Source organism: Leucopleurus acutus (assembly GCF_964270905.1).
Source record: "Leucopleurus acutus genome assembly, chromosome: 8".
Lineage (NCBI taxonomy): Eukaryota > Metazoa > Chordata > Mammalia > Artiodactyla > Delphinidae > Leucopleurus > Leucopleurus acutus.
The window spans coordinates 106454944-106470813 of NC_139151.1; the positions used below are offsets into that span (position 1 = coordinate 106454944).

The 15870-nt window shown below is 53.4% G+C and overlaps 1 protein-coding gene across 4 annotated transcripts in view; it reads right to left on the reverse strand.

Annotated features, from left to right (window-relative positions):
* SHANK2 (SH3 and multiple ankyrin repeat domains 2) overlaps window positions 1–15870 on the reverse strand; it is a gene marked incomplete at its 5' end in the record, with an annotated part of 546538 nt that overhangs the window by 22261 nt on the left and 508407 nt on the right. For all 4 annotated transcript variants that reach the window (XM_082845188.1, XM_082845187.1, XM_082845190.1 and 1 more), the window contains 2 exons: window positions 715–795; window positions 1407–1542. In XM_082845188.1, the coding sequence (XP_082701314.1) occupies window positions 715–795; window positions 1407–1542 (217 nt within the window). The remainder of the gene's footprint in view (window positions 1–714; window positions 796–1406; window positions 1543–15870) is intronic.

The window sequence follows — 15870 nt, forward strand, 5'->3', positions numbered from 1 at the left end:
TGGGCAGAGCTCACAGATGCTTCCCGTCCCTGCCCACCGAGCCCTCTCAGCGGAGTAAGCCGTCAGTCCACTCGCCCACTCCCGTGTGGTCAGAGCAGCCTCCTCCTGGAGGTGTCCCTGGGCGCCGTGGTGACACCCAGCGTGGCGTTTAACCGGCACGCGGAGTCATCCCTCTTCATCAGCCACGCGGCCACGAGACCCGGGGCTCACGTTGCTCTGCGTATCCTTCCCCAGGCCATGTGGTGGGTCCAACGGCCACAGCGCTCTGTGCTTTGCAGTCCTTTCGGGAAGGCACCAGGAACCCCCTCCACTTGGCCTGCAGCCCCCCAGGCCCGCCAACCCCTCCGCTATCTACGCCAGACGCCAGGGCCGCAGCTTTCTGGTCTGAGCCACACACGGAGGGAAAGATTCTGGGGGGAACCCTAGACGGCGGGGGGGGGCTGCTTGGGGGGAGGGGCCACAGTGGGGCAGCTTACCTTTATCCACTAGTGAGAGGCCCAAAAATTCAAAACAAAACAATGTTAGACGAACCAAAAGGAGGTTAGGCGAAACTACTAACCACCCCCGAAGCCGGCAGGGCCCCAGCGGGCCAGCGTGGGAGCGCCGCGCACGGGGACGTTTCCTGACCCCTCTCCGGGGTCGGGGCCGGGAGAGGGGTGCGCGAGCAAGCAGAGGGCCGTGCAGAGGCGGGGGCGGCCCGGGCGTGGCACTCACCGAGCTCCTCCAGCTCCGAGGTCATGGACTTGGAGCGCAGCGTGAGGGCCGTGGTCGGGGCGCGCTTCGGGGGTGGAGGAGCTTGGGGGGCAGACGGGAGGGAGGGAGGTGAGGGCCGGGCCCCAGTGCCGCCACCCCCTGCCCCTTCCAGAACAGACGGCAGGTGGGGCCCCTGGGCCTGCTGGGAAGGCTGAGATGGGGCCTCCCCCTGGGTGGGGAAGCTGGTACCGGAGGTCCCGACGTGCTTCTCCAGTCTCTTTCCTGCCGGGGAGTGGCTCTGGCCTGCTCCCGGCGCCCCTCCGCAGGCCTTGCTCAGCCCCAGTGTCCCCCAGCTGTGACCTCCCTTGGGAAGGAGGGTGGGCCCGAGGACCTCTCCGTTCCACGGGCCCAGGCTGCATGCCATCACAGTGACCGATGCAGGTCAGTTTGGAGCAGGAGCCCCCAGGCCCCTGTCTGCTGAGCACAGCCCTGGCCTGAGGCCGCCCACCACTCCCTGTGGGCCAGCCCGAGTCCCCTCCTAACCTCCCTTTCTGACTTGTTTCCTACTCTGGGGCAGGGGGAACGGGACCCCCCCCCACCCCCAGTGGCAGGAGATGGGGCACAGCTCGCAAGTGCCTGAGCACAGGGGGCTGGGGGGAAAGAGCCCTGCCCCCCACCCACCCTTCGGGCAGGGCTGGCGGCCGGGAGGGCACCTTTCTTCCTGGCCGTGTCGTCTGGGTCGAGATTCCTGGTCACTGTGACCACCTTGAGGACGAGGTGATTCCCTCCCTGGCGGATCATGTTCACCACCTGCCGGTGGCCGACCTTCACGACATTCTCGTCGTTAACCTGTGGGGAGAGAGGGCAGGGCGGTGAGCTAACGGGATCCCAGCGCCCAGCTGGAGGGGGGCACACGTGGGCAGGCCCCGTGGGAGCGAAGGTGCCTTCGGAAAACCGAGCAGAAGCCGCGTGGCCTGGAGGGTGAGGCCGGGCCTCCTGCAGCCCAGAGCTGGTCACCGGCCGGGGCCGCTTTCTGGGAGTGAACGTCCCTGCGGCTGCTGCGAGGAAGGCAGACTGGGCTCGGAGCAGGGAGAGCCTCCCTTGATGGCCCAGGCCCCATCCCCTCCCAGGTGGGCCCTGGCACCTGGTGTGAGGGCCGGGCACGGAGGGCGGCACAGAGAGCGAACCCACAGGAGGTGGGGTCCATGGCGGCTCCAAGCGCTGTCTTCGAGGAAAGAAAAGCGCCCTAATGATCGAGAACTGATAAGAAGCACCTGAAACCCGCCCAGGCTTGCGATCGCCAGTCCCCGTTTTGCTGTACTTCCTTCTCCCGCTGTGGATTTCTTAAAAGCCGTCCAGGTGCAGTGTAGCCACAGACAGAAGAGTCAGCAGGGTTTGGTGAGGCTTCACAAATCCAGCACCCCACGTACCCAGACCCCAGCGGGCGCACCAGGTGCCCGGCTCTGACGACCAGGACCCAGGCGAGCGGGTCTGATCATCTCTGCGGGCCTCTGCAGGCCAGCTCGGTCTGCTTCACCCCGGCTCTCCCGGGGCCCAGGAACCCTTCAGGCCTGGACGGGCAAACCAGACAGCTGGCCCCCGGGGAAGGGCAGTTCAGGAGGCTGCCTGGGAGGGGGAGATGCGCCCGGTTCCGGGCGGCAGCCGCAGTCTGTGCAGTGACTCCTAGCGGCTCTCCTGTTCACTGATTGTCTCAGAGTGCGATTAGGGAGCCAGATGAATTCAGGAAGTAAGAAGTGCGGTGGAGAGTTGGGCCAGGAGAGGGGACGGCTGTCCCCGAGCTTGCCAGGGTGGAAGCAACGGGCCCGACTCAGCCAGACCACAGCTACCCGGGACACGCAATCCGAGGCACACGGGTCTCCCTCCCTTGCGTCTCTCCTCCCACAATCCCTTGCGTCTCTCCTCCCACAAGTGCGCTGAGACAGCAGTGCTCGTTCATTAGTTCCAGCCACCACTCTTGCTCTGAGGGCCCTCAGTCCAGGAGGTACAGGGGGTGGACGGTCCGTCCCCACCCTCTGGGGGCTTACATTCTCATGGGGGAGTCGGACGGCACGGAAGTCAACGAACAAATGTCAGCTCAGCTGTGCTGAGTGCCACCCGAGAAAGCAGGGCCGGCGAGAGAGGGGCAGGCGCTGTGCACAGGCACTGGGTCGTGGTGATGGGGCACCGGACAGCCGGCGCAGCCAGGGCCGAGCGCTGAGGCGAGCACGAGCCTGGCACGTTCGTGGGACAGCAAGATGGCCAGGGGGCCAGAGGGCCAGAGCAGTGTGAACCCAGCGGGGAGGAGGGGGTAGAAGAAGAGCCAGGGTTCTGAGAGGCCCAAGGCCCAATCAGCGAGGCCCTGAGCGCCAGCTGAGACCTTAGGCTTTGAGCGTGAGAGGGGTGTGGCAGACTGATGTTTCAGGAGCGTCAGTCACTTGGGATGGGAGGAGGGGGTGGGGCAGAACCCGGGCTGGGAGCACGGGCTGCTTGGACCGGAGGGAGGCAGGAGGGGTGGGGAGACCCGGTCAGGTCTGGAACCACGGGACGCGGCGACGTGGGTTGTGTGGGACGGAGCTGCCCGAGGCCCTGGTGAGATGCCTGCAGCACAGACGGCCGCCGGCCGCCCACCCGTCAGGCCTCGGTGGCCAGCCCGGTGCGAGGAGGGCGGACCAAGAGGAGGACCGCATCCTGCCGCTGACGGGCGGGCCCCTGCGCTATTCGTGATGGGTCAGTGCAGGCATGGGGGGGGGGGGGCTCAAAGACCCCCCCAAGGACGAGCGCGACACCTGCTCCAGACGGAAGGAGCAGCTTCTCAAGCCCACAGTGGGTAGCAGCCCCTGCCACGGAGCCCACCCTGACCGTGGGCCCCTCACGCTCTTCTTTCCCCTTCCGTCTCCCCTCAGCCACACCCAACTTAAGTCCACACGCTGCTTTGCAAGTCAAGAAGCTCTGGACGAAGGCCGGCCCCCAGAGCAACACGCACGCCAAGGCCGGAGCTGCGGCTGCACAGGTGGCGTATCAGCAGCGACAGCATGGAGGTGTCACGTGGCTGTGCTGGGACGCATGTGAATGCCCTCTTCCAGGAAGGCACAGAAACACCAGCAGCACGGTTCAACCTGGAATCAGTAAAAAGCCCGTGACCAGCGAGGCGGGATGGGAACATGCAGCTCCATCCTCCTCCCAGCACAGAGGGACAGAGAGCAAAGAGCAGAGCTGCAGTTTAGTTTCCAGCCTTCTAACAAACTGAAACTTCGGTTTAACCAGAACGGGACTGTGGAGCCAGCTACCATCCTTAAAGCAGACGCTCCACATTGCTCGTGTGGTGACAGGAGCCTCGGAGACCGAGTACGTGAAATGCTTGCTGTTTCCTCGGTTGCCCACTGAACTCTCATGGTCCCTCAAAAACCAAAACAAAAAACCCCAAAACACACACACACCACACTGGGCCTACAATTCTGGCATGCTGCCACCAGGAGGTGTGTGCCTTAAGCAGCCACCACGTTTACAGGTGAAGCCAAGTCCTGAAGATACAGCCTTGGAGCAGATCCAGTTACCTGGAAGAGAGCACCATTCTCTCCACTGCGTCATTCTCACATACGGGGTGCGATTATGCAGGGAGTAGAGCATGGCCACATCCCGGCAGAGGGCAAGAATACCAGCCTGGCCACCACCTTGGTTCAGGGAACTTCTGCCTGCCTTTACACACTTTCATATCTTCCTAAATAATTCTCTAATTCCACTTAAACTGTTACTTGAGATATCAAGCTTGTATGTGTACATAGCTTAAAGAGGCAGAATTCTACAAGGCTTGTTACAAAGCCAACAGGACCTCACCACCTAGCCCCACTTCTCATTCCCAGAGCCTTCAACCAATTCTTTCTATGCCCATCGCTGCACCTCTCCCCATGCTGCTACTTGATGCGTTAATTTTAGGTATCATCTGCTGACCCACCACTACTGAAAATGATGGTCTAGCTCAGCGTTCTCAGCTGGGGCACTACTGCAGCTTGGGACCCATCAGCTCATTGTTCGGGCGTGCACTGCAGGTTGTTCAGCAGCATCCCTGCGTTCTACCCACCGGGTCCAGCAAGCCACTCCCCCCAGAGTGACAACAGGAATGTCCCTAGCCATTGCCCGTTGTCCTCTGGGAGGTCGAAGTCACCCTCGGCTGAGGCTGAGAACTACGAATTTAGCTCTTTTTCTTCATCCCCCGTACCACCAGTTTTCCAGGACTTCCATCCTCAGGTGATTGATAGTGACATAGTAGGTTTAACCAGATCAACATTCAGGGTTTACGTCATGACTATCTAACGTCTGTCTACAGGTAAACCACATGGTATATACTATGATTACTTTGCCTTTTCCAGTGTGTTTTGTTTTCCCTGGAGTGAAGTAATTTTCTGGTGTTTTTAGACTGGTTTAATTTTCTGTGTACTTAACAGTAATTCAAGTCCAAACACTTCCTTAATTATGTAAATCTCTTTTCAAAATCTTCAGGTACATTGGATGTCTTGTTAAGTTTGTCTTCTTGAACAAATCACTCCTGAAGACTTCTCTAACAGTGTGGGTTCAGTGTTCTCTTGGCCTGTGTCCCGTTACTGTCACCCTCAGGATTCCTTCTGATGATTCTGTCTTGTGTTGGATCTTCTGAACCCTAGACCACATGTATGTATTTCTTTGATTCAAAACCTCATTTTTGGTAGAGGACGTTCTCCAGTAGTCTTCCAATAAAAGGAGTTTGGGAGGTGATTTTTTTTTAGACATTGTCTATTTGAAAATGGCTTTACCTGCACACTTAAATAGTAGTTTGCCTGGGTATAAAATTTGAGGTTGGAGGGTAGGTTAGGTAAGGTAAAGTAAGCTCCTAAGACTAACTCTTCCGCAGGTAACAACTGTAAAGTCTGGACAGAATATAGTCCCTCATCCTCAAACCCAAACCAACAAAAACAGTTCCCTGAAAGCTCTGGAACATGAACAAAGGTAGGCAGATTTTGGGTGGGAGTGGAAAATCGGAAGCTTTGGGCCATGGACACAGAGTGGTGTGAGTTACCTGATGCTCTGGTAGAAACCGCAGCCTTTCTGGTTTGAGAAATCAGAGGACAGAGCCCTTTGTGTCCACAGCGGCCAAAGCGAGGGGTGAATTCCAGAGAGGAGAGGGCCAGAGAAGAGTAGTTCCGTGTTCTGTGTGTACACTCTTCCCAAGTCTGTGGTTGACATCTGAACTATGTGTGCACAGGGCCAGCCCCAAATAGCTTGCAGATAAGGCTGTAAAACACCTGAACTGATACTTGAGCAGCTGCCACAGTAGGCGAGACAGTTTGCATGCGAGTGCAACCAGGGCAGCTGTCAACTAAAGCCAAAACACCGGCACTCAAGCAAGAAGTGTAACAGTCTACAGTTGCCACAGCGTAACACTCACAACATTCAGGATACGACACAAACTTACCTGATGAATCCACAGGTGACCAAGGTGTTGGAATTATTAGACGAGGACTTGAAAGCAGCTATTATAACAATACTCAACTGGGTAAAAGAAAATATGCTCTTAATGCATGAAAAATAGGAAATTCAGCAAAGAAAAAAAAAACATGAGAAATGTTACAGCTAAAAAAACAGAGTATCTGAAATCTAAAAAAGCACTGGATGGGTTTAATAGCAGAATGGATATGACAGTGCAAAGAGTGAACTTCAGTACAGAAACAGGACTTATCCAATATGAAGAGAGAAAAGATTTTCAGAAGTGAACACAGTGTTAAGGACTTGTGGGACAATGTCAGAAGGTCTAACATAATGATAATTAGAGGCCTAGAAGGGGACAATAATCAGAGTCCCAGAAGAGAGAGAAAATGGGTCAGAAAATGTGATGGCCGAAAAGTTCCCCAGTTAGGTGAAGGGACATTAATGTACAGATTCAAGAAGCTCAGTGATTCCCAAGTGTGATAAATACCAAGAATATCATGCCTAGGCACATTATAGTCAATCTGCTGAAAGCCAGAGAAATCTTAAAGCAGCCAGAGAAGGACATATTACTTACACAGGAACCGTGACTTGAACTACTGTGGACCTCACATCTGAAACCATGGAGACAAGAAGAGCCTGGAACAGCATTTTAAAACTGTAAAAGGAAAACAGTCGTCAACCTAGAATTCTGTAACCACTGAAAGTATCAAGAAGGAAGGCAAAGTAAAGACCTTTGTAAACAAATGCTAACCAAGAGAATTCCCTGCCAGCAGACCTGTACTGCAAACAATGCCAAAGGAAGTTCTTCAAGCTGGAGGAAAATGATGAAGGATCTTCAGAAGGCACGAAGGATGTGAGAAGTGATAAATGCCTGGGCAAAATATAAAAGATTATGTTCATTCTCATTAAAAAATAGATACGACCGTTTTAGGCAGAAATGCTGTTGTTCTGTGGGGTTTATAAAGTGAGTAGATGCAATACCTTAGACAGATGTAGCATAAAGGAAGGCAGGAGTGAGGCGGATAGACCTGTACGGCTGCCGAGTTTTTATACTTCGCGTGAAGTGTGCAGTGTGAATTCCAAGTGGACGGGAGAGTTAAGGATGTGTACTGTAATCCTAGAGCCACCACTGAAGAGAATGTAAAGAACTACAGCTAAAAGCAGATAAAATGGAGTTCTAAAAATAGATAATCCAAAATAAAGCAGAAAAGGGAGAACAGAGGAAATCTGAAGAGAAACAAACCGAACTGGCACACCTGTGCTGAACAGCGTCAATAATTAAATTAACGGGCTAAAGCTCCAGTTGAAAAGCAGAAGCGATGAAAACAGATTTAAAAGAAGACCGAAATGTGCTGTGTGTGCACTTGACACAGAGAGACTGAAAGTAAATCAGTGGAAAAAGGATTTCCCGTAGATGGAGTGGCTGTATTAATATCTGACAATAATAGGCTCTATCCACTTTGCAAAAAGTTAAACATGGAGTTAGGATCCAGAAACTCCACTCCAAGTATACTCCCAGGAGAACTGAAAACATGTGCTTACACAAATACCTTTACCCAGAAGTTCATAGCGGCATTCTTCATAGTAGCCAAAAACGGGGCTGGAGGAATGAGCCCCTTGATGGGCATGAGGTTCCTTTCTGGAGTGGCAAAGTGTTCCAAAGTTAGACTAGTGACGGTTGCACAACCGTGAATATATTAAAATCCACTGGACTGTGTAATTCAAGAGCTTGAAATTTTACGGTACGTAATCTATGTATCAACAGAGCTGGCAAAAAACAGACTTAAGGGAAAGAGCAAAAGAAATAAAATGGGATATTTCATAACGATACAAGAGGTCATTCATAAGGAGGACATAACGGTCATCAACATTTATGCAGCTAATAACAGAGCCTCAGCATAAGGAAGCCAGATTTGACAGAATTAAAGAAATAGGCAACTCTGCAAACGCAGGAAATCTTAATGCCCCCGTCTCAAAGTGATGCAACAGCTAGACGGAGAAGGAACGTATTTCCCTTGGTCCAGGTTTTCTGAAATTTGCTGATATGCCTCAGTGTGTCTCCGTTTTCATCTCTTATACTGGGTACTCATGAATCCCTTTCCATCAGGAAACTTGCATTCCTCCATTCTAGAAAGTTTCCTTCAGTTATTTCCTGAACATTTCTTTTCTTTCATTCTCTCTCATTCTATCTCTCTCTCTCTGTCTCTCTCTTCTCTCTCTCACTTGCTCCTCTCTCTCCTCTCTCTCAAAAAATGTTGGCCTCACTGCGCAGCATGCGGCATCTTAGTTCCTCAACCAGGGATCAAACCAGCGCCCCCTGCAGTGGAAGCACGGAGTTTTAACCACTGGACCGCCAAAGAAGTCCCTCATTTCCTCTTTGAGGTACACTTATTTAGCACGTGGTGGACCTTCTGGACTGGCCCTCTAATTATCTTTCCTCTCCAACTTTCCACATCTCTTTCTGGGAGATTCTTTTCAATTTATCTTTCAATCTATCAAAATGTTCATATCTGCTATATTTTTAATTTCAAGAGCTCTTACTTTGTTCTCTGTTAGTTTAAAAAAGAGCATTTTGTCCTTATTGCAAGGATGCAATATCTTCCTTTATCTCACTGATCATATTAACAATGTCTTTTCATAATCGTACTCTCCCTGCATAGTCTGTTTCCTTTTTTTCCTCCATGGTATGTTTATTTTGGGCTTTCTCTTTCATATTAATTCTTTCATCAATGTCATATTTAAGGAAGACCCCTAAAGAGCTGATTTCTATCCCAGCCAGTTATTTTGTGAATACTGACAAACTGATCCTAAACTTCATATGGAAAGGCAAAAGACCCAAACTAGCTAATGCAGTATTGACGACGTACAAAGTCAGGTGCCTGACATTGCCTGACCTCAGGACTTACTACAGAACTTCACCAATCAAGTATTGGTGAAAGAATAGACAAATAGATCAACGGGATAGAACAGATAGCCCAGAAATAGACCCACACAGATCCAGTAGCTGATCTTTGACAAAGGAGCAAAGGCAATTCAATGGACGAAAGATAATCTTTTCAACAATGGTGCTGGAACAATGGGGACAGCCACATGCAAAAAAAAAAAAAAGAAAAGAAACGAAACTAGACACAGACCTTACACCTTTCACAAAAATTAACCCCAAATGGGTCACAGACCTAAAGGTAAAATATAAGATAATGTAAAAGAAAATCTAGGCGACCTTGAGTTTAGCGATGACTTCTCAGATAAAACACCAGAAGCACTATCCGTAAAAGAAAAAATTGATAAACAGTCCATTAAAATGAAAACCTGCTCAGCAAAATACACTGTCGAGAATGAGAAGACGATCCACAGATGGGGAGAGAAGTTTTGCAAAACACGAATCAGATAAAGGACCAGCGTCCAAAATGCCCAAAGAACTCTTAAAACAATGAGAAAACAAACAACCCAAATAAAAATTGGGCAAAAGATCTGGCTATCTCACCAAAAAAGATATACAGATGATCAATATCCTATGTCATTAGGGAAACGCAAGTTAAAACAACGGTGAGGTACCACCATGCACCTACTAGAGTAGCCAAAACCCAGAGCCCTGACACCACCAAATGCTGGCAAGGACGTGGAGCCACAGGAACTCTCATTCGCTGCTGGTGGAAGCGCTAAACGGTACAGCCACGTGGTAGACGGTCTGGCAGCTTCTTACAAAACTGAACATACCGTTTCCGTGTGACTCAGCCCTCAGGCTCCTCGGTGATCGTTCACCCCAGTAAGCGAAAACCTGTGTCTACGCAAAACCCTGCACGTGCATGTGTATAGCACCTGTACTCGTAATCGCCAGAACTTGGACACAACCAAGATGTCTTTCAGTAGGTGAGTGGATGAACTGTGATACGTCCAGACGACGGGACTGTTATTCAGTGATAAAAAGAAGCGGACTGTCAAGCCACTGAAGGACATGGGGGAACCTTAAGTGCACCTTGCTAAGTGAAAGAAGCCAACCCGAAAAGGGCACACATCGTATGATGCCAACTACATGATACTCTGGACAAAGCAGAACTGCAGAGACCATAAAAAGATCAGCGGTTCCCAGGGGTTGGGGGGAGGGAGGGAGGCACAGGTGGAGCACAGATTTTTAGAGCCACGAAATTATTATTTTGTATGATACTGAAATGGGGGGTAGGTGACATTATACATCTGTCCAAATCCACAGAATGTACAATGCAAAGAGGGAGCCCTAATGGAAACTGTGGACTTCACTTCATAATAATGTATCGATATTGTATAATATTATATCAGTATGGGTTCATCAATTGTAACGAGTGTACCACGCAAGAGCAAGATGTTAAAAATACGGAAATGGGTAGGTGGGGAGGGGTAAGGGAGTATGTGGGAACTCTTGTACCTTTCACCCTATTTTTTTTTCTGTAAATTAAAACTATCAGAAAAAAAAGTCTATTAATTAAAAAGGAAGCTCATTTCTACAGTCTTTTATTACGGAAAATTGTCCCACAAATAACCAAGAGCAGAGAGACCATTATTCTGGACCACCGCGGCCTTGTCAGCCAGCGCCAGCATCGACAGGCTGGAGCAGTTCCAGTGCCTCTACGCGCCGCCCCGCCCCGCCCCGCCCCGCCCCGCCCCGCCCCGCCCCCGCCACGGAGCAAGTCCCAGCCTCCTCTCGCCCTGCCTGAAAGCAATCCAGGCCGCTTTGTATTAAAAGACAAAGTCTCACACTAAAAGCACAGCCGCAATACCACGATCACACCTGCAAGGTAACCCTCAATCCTCATATCACCAAGTACTCCTGCAGGCTGGAGTTTCCCTGTCTCGTAACTGTCCCCAAGTATACAGCTGGTTCGCTGGAATCAGGAGCTGAACGCAAGCCACACGTTGTGTCTGTTGGCATGGGTCTTTTCTACTCTATGGGGTTCCCCGTTCCTTTTTTTTTTTTTTTTTTTTTTTGCGGTGCGCGGGCCCTCTCACTGCTGCGGCCTCTCCCGTTGCGGAGCACGGGCTCCGGACGCGCAGGCTCAGCGGCCGTGGCTCACGGGCCCAGCCGCTCCGCGGCATGTGGGATCCTCCCGGACCGGGACACGAACCCGTGTCCCCTGCATCGGCAGGTGGACTCTCAACCACTGCGCCACCAGGGAAGCCCCTCATTTTATTTTTTTATTTTTTTGCGGTGCGCGGGCCCTCTCACTGCTGCGGCCTCTCCCGTTGCGGAGCACGGGCTCCGGACGCGCAGGCTCAGCGGCCGTGGCTCACGGGCCCAGCCGCTCCGCGGCATGTGGGATCCTCCCGGACCGGGGCACGAACCCGTGTCCCCTGCATCGGCAGGTGGACTCTCAACCACTGCACCACCAGGGAAGTCCCCAAACTTTTACTTTTTAGAATGGTTTTAGATTTACAGAAAAATTGTGAAGACAGCACGGGGAATTCCCATATGCCTGCCCCCAGTCTCCCCTATTACGAACACGTTACATTAAGACGGTACATTTGTCACAATCAATGAACCAACGTTGACACAGTTACTAACTAAAGCCCACGTTTTATTCAGATTTCCTTAATTTTTACCCAGTGTCCTTTTCTGCCCCAGGACGACACATGACGTTTAGGCTCCTCTGGGCTGTGACAGCTCAGACTTTCCTCGTTTTTGATGACCTTGACGGTTTTGAGTACCCGTCAGGTGTCTTGTGTACTATCCTGTCTACTGGGGACTTTCCCCCACGATGGGGAGGGAGTGCCTTCTCATCCCATCACATCAGGGCCCACGGCTGGTCCCTGCGCTGGTGCACGTGCTCACCTGGCTGAGGGCTGCTTGTCAGGTTGTCCCCTGTGAAGCTAGTCTCTCTCCTCCTTCCCACCCGGTCCTCTTTGGAAGGAAGTCACCGTGCACAGCCACCCCCCAAGGGGTGGGCAGTTAAGGCCGTCTCTTTGAGGGCTGACTTTCCACATCAGTTTTAGGGATTCTTCTGCAGGAAGAGTTGTCTCTTCTTGTGTATTATTCCGTGGTTCGTTTCTGTCAGCGGGACTCGTGGATTAGCACCCAGTACTGCTTTACCTGGTCACTCAGATTGCTCCAGCCGTCGGGAGCTGCTGTGTCCCTGAGGCCCGCCTCCTTCCTGTGTTTTTTCACCATTTCCTTTCTTTCTGGCCCCGCAAGAGGCCCTGGGCTCCTGTTCCTTTTATGCTCCACTATCCCACATGTGCTCAGTGGGGCCCCTTCACAGCCACTCCTGAGACCTTTTTATGTGACTGTGAACGTCTTCAATACCGTCCGCGCTTGCTGGGGACACAATGTGTTCAAGGCTCTTTGTGAATTTATAGATAATTTTAGCTGAAATTTAGAATAGCAGGGGTTTTCCTTCTTTGATTTTATATCTGTATCCCTTTCTCTGTGCTAAAAATCTGGGTTCCTAATGACTGACATTAAGGTCATGACTTCTTTTTTTTTTTGCGGTACGCGGGCCTCTCACTGTTGTGGCCTCTCCCGTTGCGGAGCACGGGCTCCGGACGCGCAGGCTCAGCGGCCACGGCTCACGGGCCCAGCCGCTCCGCGGCATGTGGGATCCTCCCGGACCGGGGCACGAACCCGCGTCCCCTGCATCGGCAGGCGGACTCTCAACCACTGCGCCACCAGGGAAGCCCGGTAATGACTTATTTTCTTGCCCTGTTATCTATCTGTCTTTCTGTCTGTCCGTCCGCCCATCCATCCATCCATCTATCACCTATCGCCTATCTATCTGTCCATCTACCACCTATCTATTATCTATCCATCTACCTATCATGTATCTGTCTTCTGTCATATCTATCATTACAATCATTAGATAGTTTCAGGCTAACAATATCATTATCGTTACTAACAATATAATTACTGAAAAGAGCTTAAGATTTCAGTGTGCGGCGATACACGAACTGCCACTTGAAATAATTTCTCCGTTAATGCCCTTAGTTTAATTTGTGGTTATGTTCATTTCTATTATTTTGGTTTTGATTTTTTTAAATGTCGATTTAGTTGTGAAGTATTCACCCAATTTCATAATCTAATCTACAACAATTTGTATTCAGAGAAGTCTTTTCTCTCTTCGTGTGCTCTGCCCCCAAGGCAACATTAAATTAAAAAACATTTGTGTGTGTGTGGATCATCCTTCCATTAAAAAGAAGAAACGAGAAAATACCTGTGTGTGCCTGTGTATACGTGTGTCCATGCACATGCGTGTGTATGCACATGTACGAGCACACACGCGTTTCTATGTATGTGTGTGCGCACATGCGCTTGCATGGGCGTGTACACGTGTGTGTCCGCTCCCCTTCTGACCACACTTCTCTCGCCCTTGCCTCTTCCTGACAACGAGCCCTGGAGGCAGTGCCGGGCGGCGCGCAGAGACGCTCTGATCCCTGCCAGCACTCCGGTTCTCCGCTGGGAGGAATCCCTGGGGTTCCTTCATCTGACGGAGCCCCAGGTGACCTCCGTCTCCAGAGGACCCGGGTGCTGCCAGCCCTTGGCCTGCGGGGGTCCCGCGGGGCAGTTCCACCTCAGCTCGCTCTCCCCACTGCAGTCCAGGAGCGTACGCTCTGGGGTCTCTAAGTCTGCGTGCCATCAGGCTTCCAAACTCCTGTGCTGCCGGCTTTTCAGCCCCTTGCCTTGGGTGGTTTACACTTCAGCAGGCAGTGCAGGTGCGGCCCTCAGCAGCTGTCTAACTGGTCGTCGCCAATCAGGTCCCTGAAAACCCCTCTACGGGGAAAGGTGCACGTGGGACACAACTCACAAGGCGCCAGCGGGCAGACTCCCCCACTGCGGTCGGGCCATTGCCCTCCCCGAGGGCAGCCACCGCGAGCCACGTCTTGCGTGTCCTTTGCGGGGGTGTGTGAGCATGTGCAGGAGTTCGGGGCATAATTAATTCCTAGCTTGCCTCAAACCACGGTTTATTCAAACCCCGATCTTATTTCCTCTTGATTAGAACGCGGTCCCGCGGTCCCTCCAGACCTGCGCCCCTCCCCTGCTCAGGCTCCGATGCAGGCTGGCCAGCCACCTGCTGTGTGCCGTTCCCTCAGCGGTACCACTGTGGTGGGACCGGGAGAGGGGAGGGAGAAAGGCGCCATCCCCTCCTGCAGGGTAACTGTCTGCTTTACCCGACCAGGCGGATCACTCCTGGGACCACTTCGAGAGAAGAGGAGGGGCCCCCAGGCGGGTCAGGAGCTGGGGCCCCAAATGCCGTGGCCCGCCTCCCAGCAGCCACAGTTGCTCCCGGCAACGTCACACCCCCTTTAACGACGCTGCACGCAAGGCCCCACGTGGGGGGCAGAGGCTTCCTGTACCAGCGAGCCCAAGGACCCAGCATCCCGGCGTGGGCTCCAGCCGGCTGCTTCCTTCCTGCCCTCGCCGAGCAGCGAGGCACGTGGCAGTGCCGTGGGCGTGTGTCTGTGTTCACTCAGGCTGGCGTGTGGCTCTGCACGCAGGGAGGGCCTGTCCTGGGCTGAGCTTCACACCTCAGCGTGCAGCATGGTGGCGGGGGCCGGTACAGATACAGATTCCCGGCACCGCACGACAGCAGGCGCCCAACAGATATTTGGGAGGGTGGGAAAACACTGGGGGTCGGAACGCCGGGTTCAAGTTCCAGCTTCCTGTTTTCCAAGCGAGACAGTGATGCTGGATGGGGCTTCGAGACCAGGAGCTCCGGCGGCAGCACCGGGAGAGCGAGTCCCACCCGTCTCCACGAGGACACGATGTGGGTGGGTGTGTGACCTCAGTGTCGGCAAAGCTGAGGCTCGGCTCTTCCAGGAAAGGGTCCCCCCCCCCCCGACACCCCTAAATGGCTTCTCCCACGGGACGCTCGCAGGCCAGCCTTTCTCATTCGGGCAGGTTTTGTCTCCAGCCGTTTCTCCTTCTCTGCTGTTCTACCTGTGTCCCCCGCTGCCGGCATCCATTCATCATTTCCTGTGTCGGAGGCAAAGCTGGGGCTGAGCTGGGCATGGATCGGGGGCTTTGGGGGCTCTCAGCCCATTATGCTGTCTTCCTCCAGGTGAATATCCAGCATTTGAGGGCAAGGCAGTGGAGGGGTGTTGGACGGAGGCCGAGTGGGGAAGCAGGCTGCCCTTTTATCACGGTGCCCTTCATCCGCGCGCCCTCCACTGCCGCTGCTCGGGGAGGCGCGGGGGCAGCTCCAAGGCCCACATGAGGCGCGAGGACCCAGAGGCCCAGGCGTGGTTCCTGGAACACGGAGGGGCCAGGCTGTCTCCACAGCGTTGCTAGCAACCCAAACCCAGAGCGAACATGAAGTGAGCACCTGTGGGGCGTCCCTGTGCTGGGGACTTGCCAGGGTTGTGTCACTGGATCCCGCGGGCAGTACGCCAGCAGCCCACACGCACAGCCCGGCCTCAGGGCTATGCCGGGTCTCACTCTGCCGAAACACGGCTACAGAGCCGACCCACCCGACGTCCCACGAAGCGTCTCGCTGCCCCTGCACGGGTGACATCGTGGGGCTTGTGTCTGGTGAGCAGGAAGCAGCAAGTTCTCCCGACACCTTACAAACAGGAGGGAGGGAGGTGAACCCCACAGAAACGCAGGGGCCGTCGGCTCTGAGACGCTCTGGGCCTCCGTAGTCTGGAACGCGTTAGGACTCCACACACGCGGGCACGCACGAGGCCCGGCAGCCTGTCTGGAGGCAGCGTGTGCCACGTTTGAGCGTGTGTTCCCCACATGCCTACAAAGCCCTC